Genomic DNA, 17343 nt, shown 5'->3' with positions numbered 1-17343 from the left:
CAACTTAAGACCTTCCAGGGACATCGTATTTTTGAAGAAACCATCTTAGGAAACTGGAGTTTCCCTAAATCAAATTGACAGAAGTAGTAGACAGAGTCACCTTTGTGCTTCTGCTCCTTGAGGCTGCAAGCACTCTGTCAAAACAAAGCCACTTCAGTGATTTCGAAAAATGGGTAAGTAGAGAAGGGCTAGAAAATGATATATTTGGCTCCTCTCCGAAGAAGGGAAAGAGGGAAAGCATGGAGTTAAGCATAAAGTAGAGTAACATAAAATAAGAGTGAATAAGAAAGTTATAAGATGCATGTCTTAGCAACAGAGCCAGGGAAGAGTCTTTGGAGTACAGTTAGCTAGTGGAATTAGAGCACTTCAGATAATGAATGTGAATTTACTTTGAAAAGTATTAAGGGTTCCGCAAATATAAAGGACCAATGGGCTAATGATGTGAAAGGAATGTGAAGAGAGGGTTGTAAATACAAACGCACACATAACAGATTTGAGGTAAACATGAATTATTGTTCAATCTTATGAGGCCTTGTCCTCAGCCTTTGTAGCTAATACTTGTGAGTTGACAAAAAAATCATTGCAGATGTTCAGGTAATGGGAAAGCCAAAAGGATCCTGACAGCTCATGGGTCCAGCCTCTCATTTTACAGCTGGAGAAACAGGCACTCACCAGTTTCATGCTCTTTGCAGGGTTACACTGCTAATTCATTGGACAACCCAAGCTTCTGATTCCCAATGCAGCATCCCTCTAGATATCTTTGTCATATTCTGCTGTTTACATAGATTGAATCATGGAAGGTTTTTAAAACTGATCATTGTCCTTGTCTTATCATCTGTCTATAAAATGTTTCTCTAAAACAGAAAGAAAAATGTGAATGACGTGATGTAGAATAAAATCCCAATTGCATTGATGCTTCATTCTCCCACGGAATTAAGTGTTTTGTGTTCCTTTGTGTCAAGAATACTTGGCTGGTACTACCAGCATATCACTTCCTGAATAGTGGTGGTTGTTTCTATTTTGTCTCCTCCAGACTTAAGCTCCTTGAAGTCACCGAGGTTGTTTTCAGCTTAGTGTCTCCTAGCCAAGTATGGCCCTTGTCACCTAGTGGGCTCTCCGGGAATGTGTGTTAATTTGAATGTCTTTTATGCTGTGCAGTAAAATCATGTGTCTAAATCTATCATTATTTCTAGTTCTTAAAGCACTTTGTTATTGTTACACATTTCCAGTGAGATGTAAACAAACAGTTTGAGAAATGGCAAATAAGGGGCTTAGGCAAATTAGGGTAGATTAGGAAGCAATAAAAAAAAGTTCAGCTAAAGTTAAATGAAACAGCGGGGGGGGGGGCAAGTGATGCTTTACAGATAGAGTATTGTAGGTTGTTAGAGCTTAATAGGCAAATGTTTTCATTTTAAGGGCTATAAAATAATTTTTAACTGCAATTTCCCCACTTTTAAAAAAGTCCTTTTAAGGGAGAAAGAGAGAACTCAAGAAAGTACTCTTGATATTTGCTCATAAGTTGTTTTTTCTTTTCTGTAAGCCTTGTTCAAAGCCGTCTTTTCACACTGTCTTCTTCCCATTTACAGAAATGATATTGACCCTTTGAAGATATTTTCTTGTCCAAATGATCATAGTTCGTAAAATTAAAAGTCAAGTTGATGTCTGTCTCAGCCCTCAGCCAGATCTCCTTGACCACAGATCTCAAGGGAAGTGTGGGGAGGTGATTTTATTGCCATTTTGCAATAATTGTATGCTCTTATTTCATCCTCTGGAGCTTTTGTTTCAAGCAAGAATGTGCTTGGACTTCAAAGAATTAAATGCACAGGAATTATATATTCACGAGGCAGTCACAAAAAAGGGACTAGTGGAAGGAAAACAACCGAGGTGAACTCGCTTCTGCAATGTGTTAACAGTTGTATGTGAGTAAGAAAGGGAGACAGACTGCTCACAAAGCTGGCAGATACCTCAAAGGAGTTTTCTGCCTCTTCAGCCTGTTTCACTAGGATTTTAAACTCTTTTGCCTTTGAGAGAGAATACGAAATACTTGTATTTAAGAGCGGATGTGGCGGATACTTGATGAATTAATTGCAATCAGAATCAGAATGAAGTGGAGGAAAAGACTCTGCTTTGTTACCTGGAGGATTCTTCTCCTTGGCTGCCATTATTGATTATAGAAGCTACTTGAGAGAAATCCACTGGGTAACAACAGCTCTGCGGGTAGCATTTGGCCTGGGCTAGTGGGAGACAGAAAAATCTGCCCTCAAGGAGTTTAGAAGCTGCCTAGGAGACAGAATCAATGTACTGGACACAATAAGTCAGGTAACTTACGGCATTTTAAGGAACTTCATCAAATTCAGTGCTGTTCAGAGGAGCCTTGGATCTGTAGGGTTAATGGAGGTCTTAGGACATGAAGACTGAGTAGGATTGGAAATTAAAAAATAGAATTTTATTTGTCTCTGCATCTATTTATTTATTTAGGCATGGTCTTTAGGTTTGAGAGGGGAAATAATATAATATAATTCAGACTTAGAGGTGAAAGAAAATTAATATGGTTGTGTTGAGAGGCAAGAAACTAAACTAAGAGCCTAATAATGACCATTTAGGAGAAAGCGACAAAAATTAACTAGGGAGTTGAGACTATGGAAGCCTTTGAAAGCTAAGCAAAAAAGTTCAGATTTGAAGAGGCAGAAAATAAGAAGGTACCGAACCTTTGAGTGTGAGAATTACATTACTGAAGAGGTGTCGTAGGAAGCATGATCTGGAAGCCATATGTAAGAGGCATAGTGTTGGGAGGACCTGTGCACAGAAAGCTCATTCTAGGACCACTGCCGTGGTGGACTGGTAGACTATCAGGGGCTATATCACTGAGGTGACTCTCGTTAAGCAGAAAAGAGTGTTAACAGTAAATCCACAGCACAGACTTAACCAACTAAATATAAGCAATGAAGGAGTCAAGGCTCCCAAGTTTGGCAACTGTTGGAAATTTCTCAGGCTAAGTGGGCAGGGGAAAAGTGAGAAGCAGGGGCACACCTTTTTTTCCTCTTCCAAATGTAATCCTTTAAAAAACTAGTGGGGGGGGGAGAAGAAACAATGTGTTCATAAAATTTTGTAGGCTTTTTTGAACTAGGATAAAGGTAGTCATTTTTCAGCATGATTTTTAAGAGGCCTTTGTAGTTTTAATAAAATAATGTTAGGGGCTCTGTTTTATTTATAACATTTAGAGCTTATATTTAAGTCAGTCTGTTAATATCGTTTATGCCGAAGAAGTATAGAGGAAATATTTTATGGCATGTGGAACAATGCAAGTCCAGGATATTTTTGTGTCTTTCTCAGTGAAAAGGATTGATTAAACCAAAATACTGTTCTTCCGTACCTCCATTAGTGTGACTCTCAGAGTTGCCTTGCACATAGTAAGTATTCAATAAAAACTTGTTCAATGCATGAATAAACACAAGACATAGTAAGACAGTATGGCCTCTATGCATTTGACAGGAGAGAGGAAAACAATGTGCCCTCACACCAATCCCTAAATACCCTGCAACCCTTTCTGAGTTATGACAGAGGAGATGGGGTGCCGAATTGGAACACTGATTCCATTTCGACTTGCCCTCTTTCATTCATATGTGTGTGTGTGTGTATATATATATATATATATACTTCTCAACAATTTGTAGTGTAGCTTAAGAAAGCAGACACAGCTCTGCGTATTTCCAGTCATTGCAAGCAAACTACAAATTAGAGGGCAGTTTTCTTCACTCTGGAAATAGAGTTCTAGAGTATTCGGGGTGATACATTAGCTGCTGCCTCCTGAGGACAGATGTGAGAACCAGGGTAAAGAGATATATATATAATATATGGGACAGGAACAAGGTATTAGCCATATAAAAGATGTAATTTATTCTCATATTACTTATTGTATTGGATCAAACATATATTTCTGTTCTTGCTACATCCTTAACAATATCAATGTTCAAAGTCCTCAAAAGAGAATTCTGCATTTGGCTCAAATTATGTACCACATTAGAGATATTTTTATGTATAGTATATAGAAATGAGATAAAAAGAGAAATAAATTATTTATTGGTCATTTTCTTTACCACCAGCTTCCTCTTCCTCCTCCTCCACATACTTTTTTATTTTCTTAAGGTGACCATATTTCTGGCTGTTTGTTTAATTTGTACTTCTTTGAATTTGAATTCTGGTCATCATTCGTGAATTAATCCCCACTCATTTCAAAGTACAGTTTTCTCTATTTGTTATTATCATGTATTTTAGAATAGTGATAGGTTTACTTTTTTTTGCAATTTTCTTTGTTTTAATCATCAGATGTTTATGGTAGTGTGAAATTTAATCTTATCCATCATCTTTTACATCAGTGATGATCATGAGTTACTTCATCTAGTTCGTCGGGACAGCAAATTTAATGGACCTTTCATCACCTTGTACCAAAATCGCAAAATGCAGATGCTGTGTGTATTGCACATAAGTTTTTTTGATCAAACTTAGAAAGATTATGAAAAATACAGTGTGATTGTATTGCCATAAAACTTAATTGAAAAGTTTAATAGGGAACTGTTTAAGTTCTGCAAGGCTCTTCATTTTTGTTGACACAATTTTACTGCTTCTATGGTGCCCATAATATCTATAACGGAAAAATAATTCTTGGCTCACAGCAGCTAGACAGGATTGCTAGTCAAATCTTCCCTCAACAAAAATGGTTTCTGTCATTGTGTATCCCAAAGAAGACAATAGGGATATTTCGTGTGCTAAAACAAAGTGGGTTCTGGTCTCTGACTTTCTTTCCAAGTCACTGTTTTACATCATGTACAGATATTTTGATGTCTCCTCACTCTCTGCTGTCCTTCCCACACCCCAGCTCTCCTCCCCTGTTCTCTTCATGATGCTCTTCATTTCTACCTTCTGGGAGGCTGATGAGTCCTAGCCTAACTTCACTGACTTCTGTGATCCTTGACTTCCATCCCCGTTCCCACTGCTCTTCAGAAACCCACACCCAAGTCCATCCTAGGACACCTGCCTGCCTCACTCTCTTCAGCCTCTTAACGTTTTCCCCACCACCAGGTCATTCTCGTCATCACACCAACATTCTCTCAATCCCCCTGCTGATGAGAAACCTCCCCGCATGCTGCCTGCCTCTATGTATTGCCCATTTCTCTGATTCTTTTCACAGAAGAGCTCCTCAGAGAATTGTCTGCACTTGACACTGCCATGTTCTTCATCTTCATTCTCTCTTACACCACATTCAGGGGGTGCCTCGTCCTTACCACTCCACAAAAGGCCAAGGCTTCTGAGAACCTGTTCTTTGGCAGATCTCCTTGTGAGTTCCTGGTCCTCCTCAGACTAGACCAACCAGCAGCTTTTAACAAGATGACCTCTCCCTTCTTTTTTTTTTTTTTTACTTTTTATTTTTTATTTATTTATTTTTTAAGATTTTATTTATTTATTTGACAGCGAGAGACACAGCGAGAGAGGGAACACAAGCAGGGGGAGTGGGAGAGGGAGAAGCAGGCTTCCCGCCGAGCAGGGAGCCCGATGTGGGGCTCGATCCCAGGACCCCGGGATCATGACCTGAGCCGAAGGCAGATGCTTAACGACTGAGCCACCCAGGTGCCCTGACCTCTCCCTTCTTGAAATGTCTCTCTCACCAGGCTTTCCACACCCCATTCTCTCTCGATCTTCTCCTACCTTGTTGACTCTTTTTGCTCGCTCTTCTTCACTGCCCCCTTTCTTTGAGAAGGGAAGGGTGGGAGGGCCTCCACCTGGTGCAGGCAATAAAGAGAGAGCAGTCCCTATAGGGAATTTAAAAACAATACAACTGAAAGAAAGTTGCCCGCTTATTATTTTTGCCATGCACGGACAATTCTAAACTGTGTCATTTATAAAATATTTCTCCCTGCTGGAAGAGACCGCTCATGGGGTCCCCTGCTTTGATATGTCCCTGTATAGGAGTGTAGCCCCGGTTCAGTTAGGGACCCTCATTCTCTAGGTGATCTTATTCACTTTCATCTCAAGGACTTACTCTACCATCTATATGTTGCCTCTCCCACCCTTCTGTCCTCCCTTCCTCCACCTCACATCTGCTTACTCGACCCCTTTCCTTGGATGTATAAACAGGGCATCTCAAACTAAACATGTTTGAAACTACAGATTCCAACCTTTCTCTCCCTCCTGCCTTGTTCCATTTGCATTTTCCCTCATCTCAGTAAATAACATCTCCATTCTTCTGATTTCTTGGGCAAAAAACAAAACCAAAAAAAACAAAACAGCATAATCATCTATCATTCTTCTCATTCTCTCACTTGCCTCATCAAACACATTGGCAAGTCCTGTTTGCCCCTCTTGTGAAATATGTATCTGTTCGGCAACTACCTCTTTGGTCCGAGTCACTACCATCTCTCACAATGTCACCAACACCTTATTTTACTTGACTTTTCTGTGTAATTGTACGCTTGTGCCTCAGACTTCTGGAAAAGTTCTTGGCCTTTGGCCACTGTTTTACCCATCACTCCAGGGTCCTGTGTTTACCTCTTTTTCTCTGTCATTATCTTTTGTCATGTTTCAGTGATCTTCAATGCCACTTCTTAATTTTCCTCTCTTAGAGTTCTCTCTTTAGACCTTATCTTCCATACTCTTTGCGTTGTTCTTGAGATGTACTCATAGGTATTAGCTTCCAAGTATTTTGAACCCAGACTTCTCTTTTAAGATTTAGTTTCATAAACTTAAATGTTTTCCAAACAGCTCCGTTCTAATTCATGTCCAAATTGAGCTCATCATCTTTTTTCTCATCCCAGTCTTGGACTTTTGAACTTTCTTTTTCTCTCCAGTGGAATCACTGGTCTTCCTTTATCCATGACTTTTTCTAGACAGTAATGGATTGAGGTACAGTGAATGTTCCAGTAACCTTTTTTTTTTTTAATAACAAAACTTCTCCTCCTCCATTCCATCTTCTACACAGCATCCCAAAGATGCAAAGATGATCATGGCACCCCTGCTTAAAACTCACTTTGCCAAGATCAAGGGACCCTTTGCCAATACTTTGCATTCAGGCAAAGGAGAAAAAATAATTGGCCATGTCTCAGAAACCATTTTTTCTACTGCTAATACAGTCCAAAGAAAGCAATGTGCCAAATCTCATCAATCTGTTTGCTCATTAATGAATGATTTATTCAATAAACATTTCATGGGTATGCATAAGTATTGTCTTGAAAATTCATAGCAGGTTCCAATAGTACATCTTTCACTCTTGGCTCCAACCTAGCCTTTCTAATCTTCTTTTTCTGGGGCTATGCATACTTTCACTAACTTTCCCTCTCCAGCTTTATTTTACTTATGTTTGTATCCATCATTGCCTAGGTCAGTTCTCCTAAGTGTAATTTGGGGTATATGACCATACAAATTTGACCATTCCTAATGTGATAAAATGTAGAAAACTCCAAATAGTGAAAATCCAAGGATTATTTACATATAATTTAGGAAACTTTTCTGTGTCTTAGGTTAATGGTAAATTTATTTCAACAATTAGAGTGTTGATAAAAAAGAATTGATCTAGTCATCTGAGGATTTTCTTTTATAGTCATATATAATTCACAAAATAAATAAGCCTGCACATGAGAAGCAATAATTTCTCCCATATATATAACTGTATAGAGGAATTTATTATAAATAGTAATGGTACATTCCATGTCAGCATATTTAAGACATTAAATATTTAAAGAGTATGATACAAAGATTGTATTTCCTCACTTCGCATGGTCAACTGGAGGTGTTGATAACAACCACTTACATTTCATCCTTACAATGACTTGCCATGGCAAGCAGAAGAGATCATTGTATTCCCCCTTTACAGATGAGAAGACTGGCTCCAACATGTTAAGAGATCTGTTTAAATTTACACAGATGGAAGCTAAAATTTTAATTCCCATTTAATTCCCATTCCGTACATTTCCCATTTAACATTGCCTTTGTGGAAACTCTAAACTATTGTCTCTGGTATATTCTGAATTGTTTTGAAGAGAAGGCAAGTGTTACATGCTTTGATATTGTGTTTGGTCGCACATATGATTTAGGTGACTGTAGTGTAAGGAATAATCTAGAAAATTAAGCAAACAGTGTTTGTGTATAAATGGAGATGTTTAGGGTTTTAGAGACTGTCACATTTACAAATCTGTGTATTCTGAGGTTGTTGTGACTTCCCCTTAAATTTTTCTCTTGAGGAAAGGCCGATGGTGGGGGTGGGGTTTGGAATTGGAAAGGACAGGGTCCCTCTCTTCCAAGAGGAAAGCTTAAGGCTGACTTGGATATCACTACCAGTCTAAAGAGTTCATCTTCTTCACTTGAACTTTTGTAAATGGCCAAACCAATGTGAATTGAACAGTCTTTACAACTTGGTACACATCCCACTTTTATTGCAGAATGTAAAATTTGCTTAGGAATTAAAAAAAAACTTTCGAACTACATGGCTTAAGAAAACAATGTTTAGTCTTGTTAACATTTGCTCTTTCCAAAATATCTACACATATAATAGTGATATTTTAAAGGTCTAAAATACTAACTTAGCTGATAGACAGAGAGTACATTACATATGAATATAACCTAAAAAGCCATAACATCGAATTGATGTAGTCTTTCCTTTGAATAACATGCATTCAGCAGGAGGGACCAAAGCCAGAGAAGAATCCTGCATGAGTGAAACTACTACTTATTCAGCTCTAGACGCTTTATATTCGTTACTCCTTATCACACCTCAAAATCTGGTTATTTTCACTTCTATTTGTACGTATAGGATACCTGACTTAGGGGGAGCTAAGTAACTTGCTCTGTCAAAGAGCTAGAAAGTGTTGGAGCTGGGATTCAAGTCCAAGTGTATCTGTTTCTAAGTCCATGTTTTTTCTTTTCCCTTAGCCCAAATATATGCACAGGACTAGTCCATATTCTTCTAATGAAATAGTTTTTTGAAGAACACAGGCTTCTAAGGGCCAGATAGCTGTAGCAGAAGTGGGCAATTTTTATGTCACTGATGGCTCACCTTTTATCTTTGCTTGCTTAAAATTTCAAGCAAAGAGAATGAATCTCAGTTAAAAAAATTACCATTTCAGGGGCGCCTGGGTGGCTCAGTCGTTAAGCTTCTGCCTTCGGCTCAGGTCATGATCCTAAGGTCCTGGGATCGAGCCCACATCAGGCTCCCTGCTCAGCGGGAAGCCTGCTTCTCCCTCTCCTACTCCCCCTGCTTGTGTTCCCTCTCTCGCTGTGTCTCTCTCTGTCAAATAAATAAATAAAATCTTTAAAAAAAATTACCATTTCAACAGAGAGTTACTCGTTCTGGTTCTTCACAAGAGTGAATGATGGTTTTCTGAAACTAATGATGAATGATGTGCTATATGTTGGCTAAATGAATTTAAATTAAAAAAAACAAAAGAGTGGATGATGGTTTCATGGATCATGACTCCAAAGGAGTATGCCTAAAGACTCACTGAGTGTGACTGAAATAAAATCAGAGTTTTGTTTTAAAGTTGTGAAACTGATTAAACTCTGTAATTGTCATCGTAATTTAAAAACAATGCAGTCTTAGAGGGAGGCACCTATCATTGCTGAAGTCTTTGAGGTGGAAGCTAAGAGAGGCTATAGAAACTTCCAAGAACCAAAGAACATGACTGAAACAAAGAAATGCAACTTCCCTGAGAGTAAATGATACCCTTGTAAGGAGTCTTTGAAAGTGGTGAAGGAACTAGAGATAAAAATGCACTGCTGGATAGACATTTATTTTCTTTTCATTTAAAAAAATAACTTTGGAAGGCTTTTGACCTAGCACAGAAAAGTAGGTGGCTATAGAATAGAAAGAAGAGGTTTTCATAGATTAAAAACTTGCTCTGTGATACAAAACAATGGGCTGAAAGGAATAGCCAGTGCCCTGTGGGAACGAAGGCTATCATTCGGTGGGGTAGGAATCAGTACGTAGACCAGAGGTGTTTCCTGTGTTGATGAGCCACCTAGCAAAGCCAACACAGTGTGCTAAGGAATGAAAATCGTTTCATACAATTGGAGATTGTGACGAGTCCTATAAAGACTGAGGTGCAGATAACTGGGTAACCGACAGATGGGAGCACAATGTTTTCCCTAGTTACAACAAGAGAATTTTGATCTCTTAATTTCAAAGCAATCAGAAATGAAACAGAATCTTACGTGGAGAAATGTATTAGAAATTAATAAATTTAAGGAAAAAATACTTCAGTAAGAGCACTTCCAAGTAAGACACATTAAGAAGTGTGAGTAATTTATTGAAACTAATTGATATCAGGAACTTATTAAATTCTTTTGAGGTCCCATTACACTGGGGTCATAGATGATTCAAGAAGCAGAAAGAAGTGATCACACTTTCCTGGCCTAGAGGCCCCAGGAGATACTACTCCCTTACTATATAAAAATAACTTCTGGGTAAAACCACACAGAGCAGGGCAAAGGAGCTTTACTGTTCCAGAAAATAAAAATTTACAAATCCAGCCTGTTCAGATAATTGACACTGGAGTATCCAATGCACTTCAATCTGTTACTGCCTAGAAGAAATAATTTAAGAGAAAGCACTGCAGGTCAACAAAGATGATGTTGCTTGGTTACTCAAAACCATTTGGTAGCATGCTGAGTTGCTCAGCTTTTTAGAAGAGCACTCTTTGTATCCACATAGGAAAAGGATGGAGACCACTTGAAACCATTTTTAATTGCAAACCTGCTTCATCTGAAAACAGGCTTCATTTTTGCAGTGCACAAGCAAGTTCAGAGGTCTTTATTAAAATGTAAACTACCAAGATAATAAAAAATGTTGAACTTGATTAGTTCTTCTAGATATTGATCTTGTTATAATGAATTTGCTTTGGAGGAGTTTGAACTGTTTTTTTGGAGGTGGGAAAATTCACGTTTTAGACATCGTGGCCCAGGAGTCCTGGGGGCTGCCTGGAGGCAACAATGTTCAGGAGAGTATGGAGCTTTGGTGTCAGACAGACTAAGTCCAGATCCTACTTTTGCTACTCTCTGCCTTTGGGGGGAAAAAATTACTTAAAATGTCTGAACTTTAATATCTTACTTTTTTATAAAAGCAATGGTTTTTCTGTACAGATTTACTGGAGGGATTGAGTAAGAAAATGCATGTTATGTGCTTAGCACCTAACAGGTTTCCAATCAACTATTCACTTATTATTTTAAAATTAGAGTGCTGCAAACACCTTCTCTTCTATATCAGAGTCTCTGAAATATCCTAGAACAATGAATCACCTACCTGCAGTAAAGGTAGGAGGGGTTGCAAAAGGGAAATGGGGAGGAGAAGGTAGAGTTTTTGAAATGTGGATGCTCTTTTAGAGTTTCGTCTTTTCCAGGAACTGGACTCATTTTTTTTTTTTTTTTTTTTTAATGGTTGGAAGGAGAGTGGAACTCAAAATGTTTCCTAGGACTACAGAAAATTTTTTTCTTTCTCTTTATTACTTTAGACTAGTTGGCTTAATATTTATTCTGTTTAGTGGTATATATTTCATTTTATGTGCTATACATTTTGCTCAAATAGTGATACACTTTATTATTTAATGCATTAGCAAATCAGCGGTAGGAGATGAGATGTGAAAATTTTGTAGGCAGATACTGTCTTAGTACTATACTTGGCAGCTTGAACATTCACCCAGTATTTTAAAAATTTACTGAACTTGTACCAAATGCTTCCCAAAGTTTGCCGATAAGAATGCAGAAAGCTCATGACAGTTGTGATCCTGAAATGTAGATTAAGTTAGATTTATTTCTAAATGACAGCAAACATTCTTAAACTTTAAATTCTCTACTTATGTATCTAGACTGTTTCAAAAATTAAAATTCCAGATATTTCCCTGATCATTAGATTTGTATTGGTTGTAGTTTTGTTTTGTTTTGTTTTTAAAGTATTACTCTGATTAGCAGGGAAAAGAAAAGATTTGACAGATGAAAACTTGATCATTTTTTAACTAAGATGAAATGCCTAAAATTTATCAGTTTACTTACCAGAATAATTATTCATATAAGGGAAAGGAAAGGTGAAAAGGAGTAATGAAATGGATAGGTTTATGAGTTGGGGGGGCAAGCGTGAGGAAATGAGACAGAACCTTGAGAACCTTCTGTCTCATAATTAAAAGGGAACAGGAAGCCTAAAAATTTAGGTTTTTAAACATTGTCTTTAGAGATGTAACCATTTGGGTTGGGTCAGGGGAATAAATAGTTAGCAGAATTCAGTCCAAATGAGAAAAATGAACATAAGACATAATTGCAGAATCAAAAGGAAAAGTACTTTTAGGATTTTAAAAATACGGCTTAGTATATCATTGTGGTTAAGATACCTATCCCTGAAATAAAAATGCATGGGTTCAAATCATGGCTCACCACTTGCTAGGGGTGTTGCAATGCATGTAAAGGGCATCAGTCAGTACCTGGCACAGAGTAAATATTCTGTGAAATGTTGTTGATGATGGTGATCATGATGATCGATACACCATTCCACAGAAAATGGGGCCGATTACTCCCACATTGTGTTAATAAAAATAGAGTAATTTGGTACCATTTTCAAATGTGTGATCATCACCAAATTGACAGAATAGAGTAGAATACTGGATAAATTGTCAGTGGCATTATTTTTAAATAGTATTAAATAAGAAAGGTCAGGTGCTAGAGAACACAAATTAGTAATCTAATTAAATCACCAGCAAAGAGACAGATGGTGTTAACAGCAGTCAAATTTGTTATTACAGAGCAATTATTAAAGTGAAATATTGAAAGATGCTATGTATCATTACTAGGTTTTAAACATTTCATTTACACAGGCAGAAAAGTATAGATTAATCAGTTCATTTGTTAAGTTAAAAGCTCCTTTATTAAAATATTTATATAATTTGTATAAAGGGAGCAGCATCGTTGAGGATAAAAAATATTCTGTGGCATTCTGAACTACATTCCTTTATAAAATTCTTTGCACAAGTAGCTCTCAATGGCACAGTTTCCAAATACCACGTATCCTAATTTGTGAGATTAAATAAGTTTCTGGTTTTGACATTTTGCACATTTCCTTAAATCGCTCTCAAATAAAATGATTTCAGTGTGGCACCAAAGTATTATGTAGTCACATCATATATTCAAGGAATGTCATGTTTTATGAAATATCAGAATTTTTACAAGACTAATGAAAGTTGCTTTCTTCCACATCCTTTCCCCCACCCACCCCACGCCTGGGCCACCACTTGGTTTCGGGACTTCACTAAGACTAGGAAATCCTCCATAGGTTCTTTGATGCTGTGATATTACAACTGGACACATCCAGACATTCACAGCCTTTATACCAGGCCGAACTGGGTTCCCTTCCAGGCTCTGTCAGTTTCAAACTTGGGAACCTGGGGCAAGTGACCTTAACCTCTTTAAGCTCCAGTCTCCTGATTTATAACAGAAGGATTAATATTTGTCTCATGACTTTACCATGAGGATTACATGACTATTTTTCAAGATTTATTTATTTTTTTTTAGAGAGAGAGCATGCAGCGGGGGAAGGGGCATAGGGAGAAGGAGAGAAGCAGACTCCCGCTCGGGAGGAAGCCTCTCGCAGGGCTCGATCCCACGACCCTGCGATCATGACCTGAGCCGAAATCAAGGGTTAGGCACTTAACCAACTGAGCCACCCAGGCGCCCTTCCTTACATGACTATTTTACATGGATAGGTCCTCAGAGTACTGGCAGAAATACAAACTCAACAAGTTGTCATTTTTAAATTTTTATTTTCACGAATCTTAAAAGAGTAGCAGTCATTTGGTCAAATTTACTTAGATACTCCTGATACCTGTTTAAATAAGTATCTGATATATTGAAATGTGTGTGTGTGTGCGCGCGCATGCGCGCGCGCATGCACGTGTTTGGAAGGATAAGGATTCTTTGATAAATTATAATTTTTTTCTAAAGAAGAGTGAAAGAAATGGTTTAATACACACTCACACACATTTATACAGATAATCTCCGCTTACAATGGTTCAATTTAACATTTTCAACTTGACGGTGGTCGAAAATGGTAAGCATTCAGTAGAAACCATACTTCGAATTTTGAATTTCGATCTTTTCCCAGCTAACGAGATGTGGTAAGATTCTCTTTCATCATGCTGGGCAATGGAAGTGAGCCCCAGCTCCCAATCAGCCAGGCCCTCACGAGAGTAAACAACCAGTAAACTTGCAATCACCCTGTGCCCACCCAACCATCCTGTTTTTCACTTTCAGTACAGTATTCAATGAATTACATGAGATATTTTCAACACTTCATTATAAAATAGGCCTTGTGTTAGATGATTTTGCCCAACTGCAGGCTAATATAAGTGTTCTGAGCATGTTTAAGTTAGGCTCGGCTAAGCTATGGTGTTCAGGAGGTTACATGTATTAAAAGCATTTTCGACTTGAGGCATTTTCAACTTATGGTGCATTCATGGGGACTTAACCCCATCATAAGTGGACAAAGAGCTGTATATGTAACAGAATTAGTATCTGTGTTTAGTATGATTGAAAGGGCTTTGAATTTAGAGGCTTGAGGCTCTGGGAAGCTTTTATAAAATTCTCATCTTGAGATTCATCTGCTTCCGCATATAGGGCATAGATTCGTACTTTGAATAGAAGTGTCCTGGTGACTTTGATATGCCTCACTTTGTTCTTGGTTGAGAATCTGTGAAGATGAAAAGTTCTTGAGGAACTCATAATTTATTGGGGAAATATGCATGAACCATGTAAAAAATTATCATAATAGATCGGAAGTGCTGAAACATATTTATAAGCTAATTGTTATGGCAGCAGAGAGGAGGTGGCACTTGCTTTAGGTTTTGAGGGAAGAAGAGGAGTTTAACAGGAGAAGAACAAAAAGACATTCACAAAGTAAAAGGAACAACACTGGTCGAAGCATAAAGATCCAGAGGTTGTCAAGAGGAAGAAGGTGGGTTTCTTGAATGACATATTGGATGAATATCAGTACTGTGATCAATTTGAAAGTTATTTGGATTTATAAGCAAGAACTAAGGATGAATTCTTCTTTTCAAGACTAATTTAAGTTTTGGTTATTAAAAAACAAAAACAACCCATGATGTTTTTTGTTGTTGTTGGGGCTAAGACACTGAGGGTTTATTATCATTCTTTTTAAATAAATTACCACCAGAGGCCAGAGGTGTTGTACATAGCAGGAAAAACAATCAGTAAATGCAATAATAGTGCCTTGGTGTGCACTTCTAGTTTCAAGGTTAATTATTTGTTTAATTAAAGCCTTCTGAATCAACTAGAGATGCTGGTGCCCAGAAATATTAGGTGAATGTGAGTCTCTTTGGCGGTGTAAGAATTGTGTGATGATCCTTTCAACCTCTCAATACAATCCAGCCTTTTCTCACTTTGAAGACTAGATTATGTTGTACCTTTATTTGTATTTTTTTCTCCTATACTTGTTGATTATTTATACAATTATATCTGCATATCACCAAGGAGGGAATTGAGGCTTAGAAAGGTTAAATTATGTACCTAAGGTCCCTTACTTAGAAACTGATGGAGTCATGAATGGTGCTCAGGCAATTCTGTCTTCTGGAAAAAAAGTTCTTGCCATTTTATGAGAGATTAGACTGATGAGACAAGGAATTCAAGGTAGGAAGATTGTTGTGGAGGCTATGGAAATTGTCAGTAAAGAGAAGATGACAGAGAAATAGAGAAACACACATGACAAGAGACATTGCCATCCAATCAACAGCATGGGATGACTCGGTGTGGAGAAAGAATGAGATGTTGAGGGTGATTTCTGAGGTCCAGTCATTTTTTATGGATTCCCTCGCAACAGGGAACACAATGGAAGAATGGAGATAGATGAAAATAATGATTTGTGCTTGGGGTTGAGTTTAGCAAACCAGGACATTGTTGGCGCTTCTGCTCTGGAACTCAAATAAAAGATGAGAATAAAGATGTGAATTTACTGACAGCTTGGACATACCCTTCAAGTTTCCTCAGGTCCTTATTTTTTTGCTTTGGTCGCTCACATCAGCTATCAAATATTGAAGTGTTTTTTTCTTTTTTCTTTTTTTCCTTTCTGCTATTGTGACAGAGAAGTGAAAGTACGCTCATGATTTTTGCAATGTGCCTTTGTCATTATAACACATACTCTTATAATGTAGGCCTGGCCAAATATCCAGGATGTAAAAATCAAATGAGTCTTCGTGCTCCCATATTTTGCCTGTATTGTTGTATTTGTTGCGTGCTGTTGACCGAGAATGTGATCTAAGCTTACTACGCCCTGGACTCATTTTGCTAACCACTGTTCACTGGGGATGTAAGGTGTGCTGGAGTCTCACCTGAGCTCCAGCTGATGCTTATTTCTTTGAAAGTCAGATTTGGGGTTCTTGTGATACTGTGACGACAGAGCTGGACGTGGTGTGTTCATTACTTTTCCCTCTAATGTCCTCTGCAGAAACTGCCTCTTTGGGAGCCAGGACCTGTGAGGAGGATCTTACGGAGCAGCAGTTGAGAGGAACCTCAGGTAATTGGTCTTAATCCTTTTCAAAATCTTGTTTGTTCTAAGTAAGTTACATTTGTTACTCTCATAATTTATGTAATAAATGTATCTCTAGAACTTCTCTAATGAGATCTGATCAGATCTCTTATACAAATAGGTTAAAAGCAAAATTAAATATAAAATGACATATATGCTATATTTGGATACATATATAAGTTAACATCTGAAAGAACAAGCAACTTCTGCGGGATAATTTCTCACATCTACATTTGTACACTATGAGGTTTCACCTAAGTGGTCAATTTGTTACAAAGTAGAAGTCAAAAAGCCAGATATTGGGGCGCCTGGGTGGCTCAGTTGGTTGGGCGACTGCCTTCGGCTCAGGTCATGATCCTGGAGTCTCAGGATCGAGTCCCGCATCAGGCTCCCTGCTCAGCAGGGAGTCTGCTTCTCCCTCTGACCCTCCCCCTCTCATGCTCTCTCTCTCATTCTCTCTCTCAAATAAATAAATAAAATCTTTAAAAAAAAAAACCCAGATATTATTTTACCCCAAATCAAACAACCTAGTTGGTGGAGTTATTTTGGGGTAATTAATGAGTTGATTGGACTTTGTATACTTATATCAACACATTTACTAGTCCCTGTGCTCTGTGTGTTGTGTGTGTGTATTTAAAAAAAAATGGCAGCAATGCTTTCTGAGCTGCATTATATTCAGACAATTTAAGAGGAAATTCGCCCTTGTTGCCACAATGCACCTCATTTATTCCTGGCTCGATCCCAATTTTCAGATTTCTACAATTATGCTATATAATATGACC

At 37.9% G+C, this 17343-nt stretch overlaps 1 protein-coding gene across 4 annotated transcripts in view; it reads left to right on the top strand.

Moving 5' to 3' along the window:
* The window catches only part of ZFHX4 (zinc finger homeobox 4), a 156451-nt gene that overhangs the window by 109169 nt on the left and 29939 nt on the right, over window positions 1-17343 (top strand). For all 4 annotated transcript variants that reach the window (XM_088023130.1, XM_028112640.2, XM_088023128.1 and 1 more), the window contains exon 4: window positions 16481-16549. In XM_088023130.1, coding sequence (XP_087879256.1) covers window positions 16481-16549 — 69 coding nt within the window. The remainder of the gene's footprint in view (window positions 1-16480; window positions 16550-17343) is intronic.

Source organism: Eumetopias jubatus, unplaced genomic scaffold (genome assembly GCF_037043125.1).
Source record: "Eumetopias jubatus isolate StellerSeaLion01/CBP00866 unplaced genomic scaffold, mEumJub1_p1.0 scaffold_4, whole genome shotgun sequence".
Taxonomy (NCBI): Eukaryota; Metazoa; Chordata; class Mammalia; order Carnivora; family Otariidae; genus Eumetopias; species Eumetopias jubatus.
The sequence above is the reverse complement of the archived record's forward strand: the minus strand, read 5'-3'. Positions and strand labels throughout refer to the sequence as shown.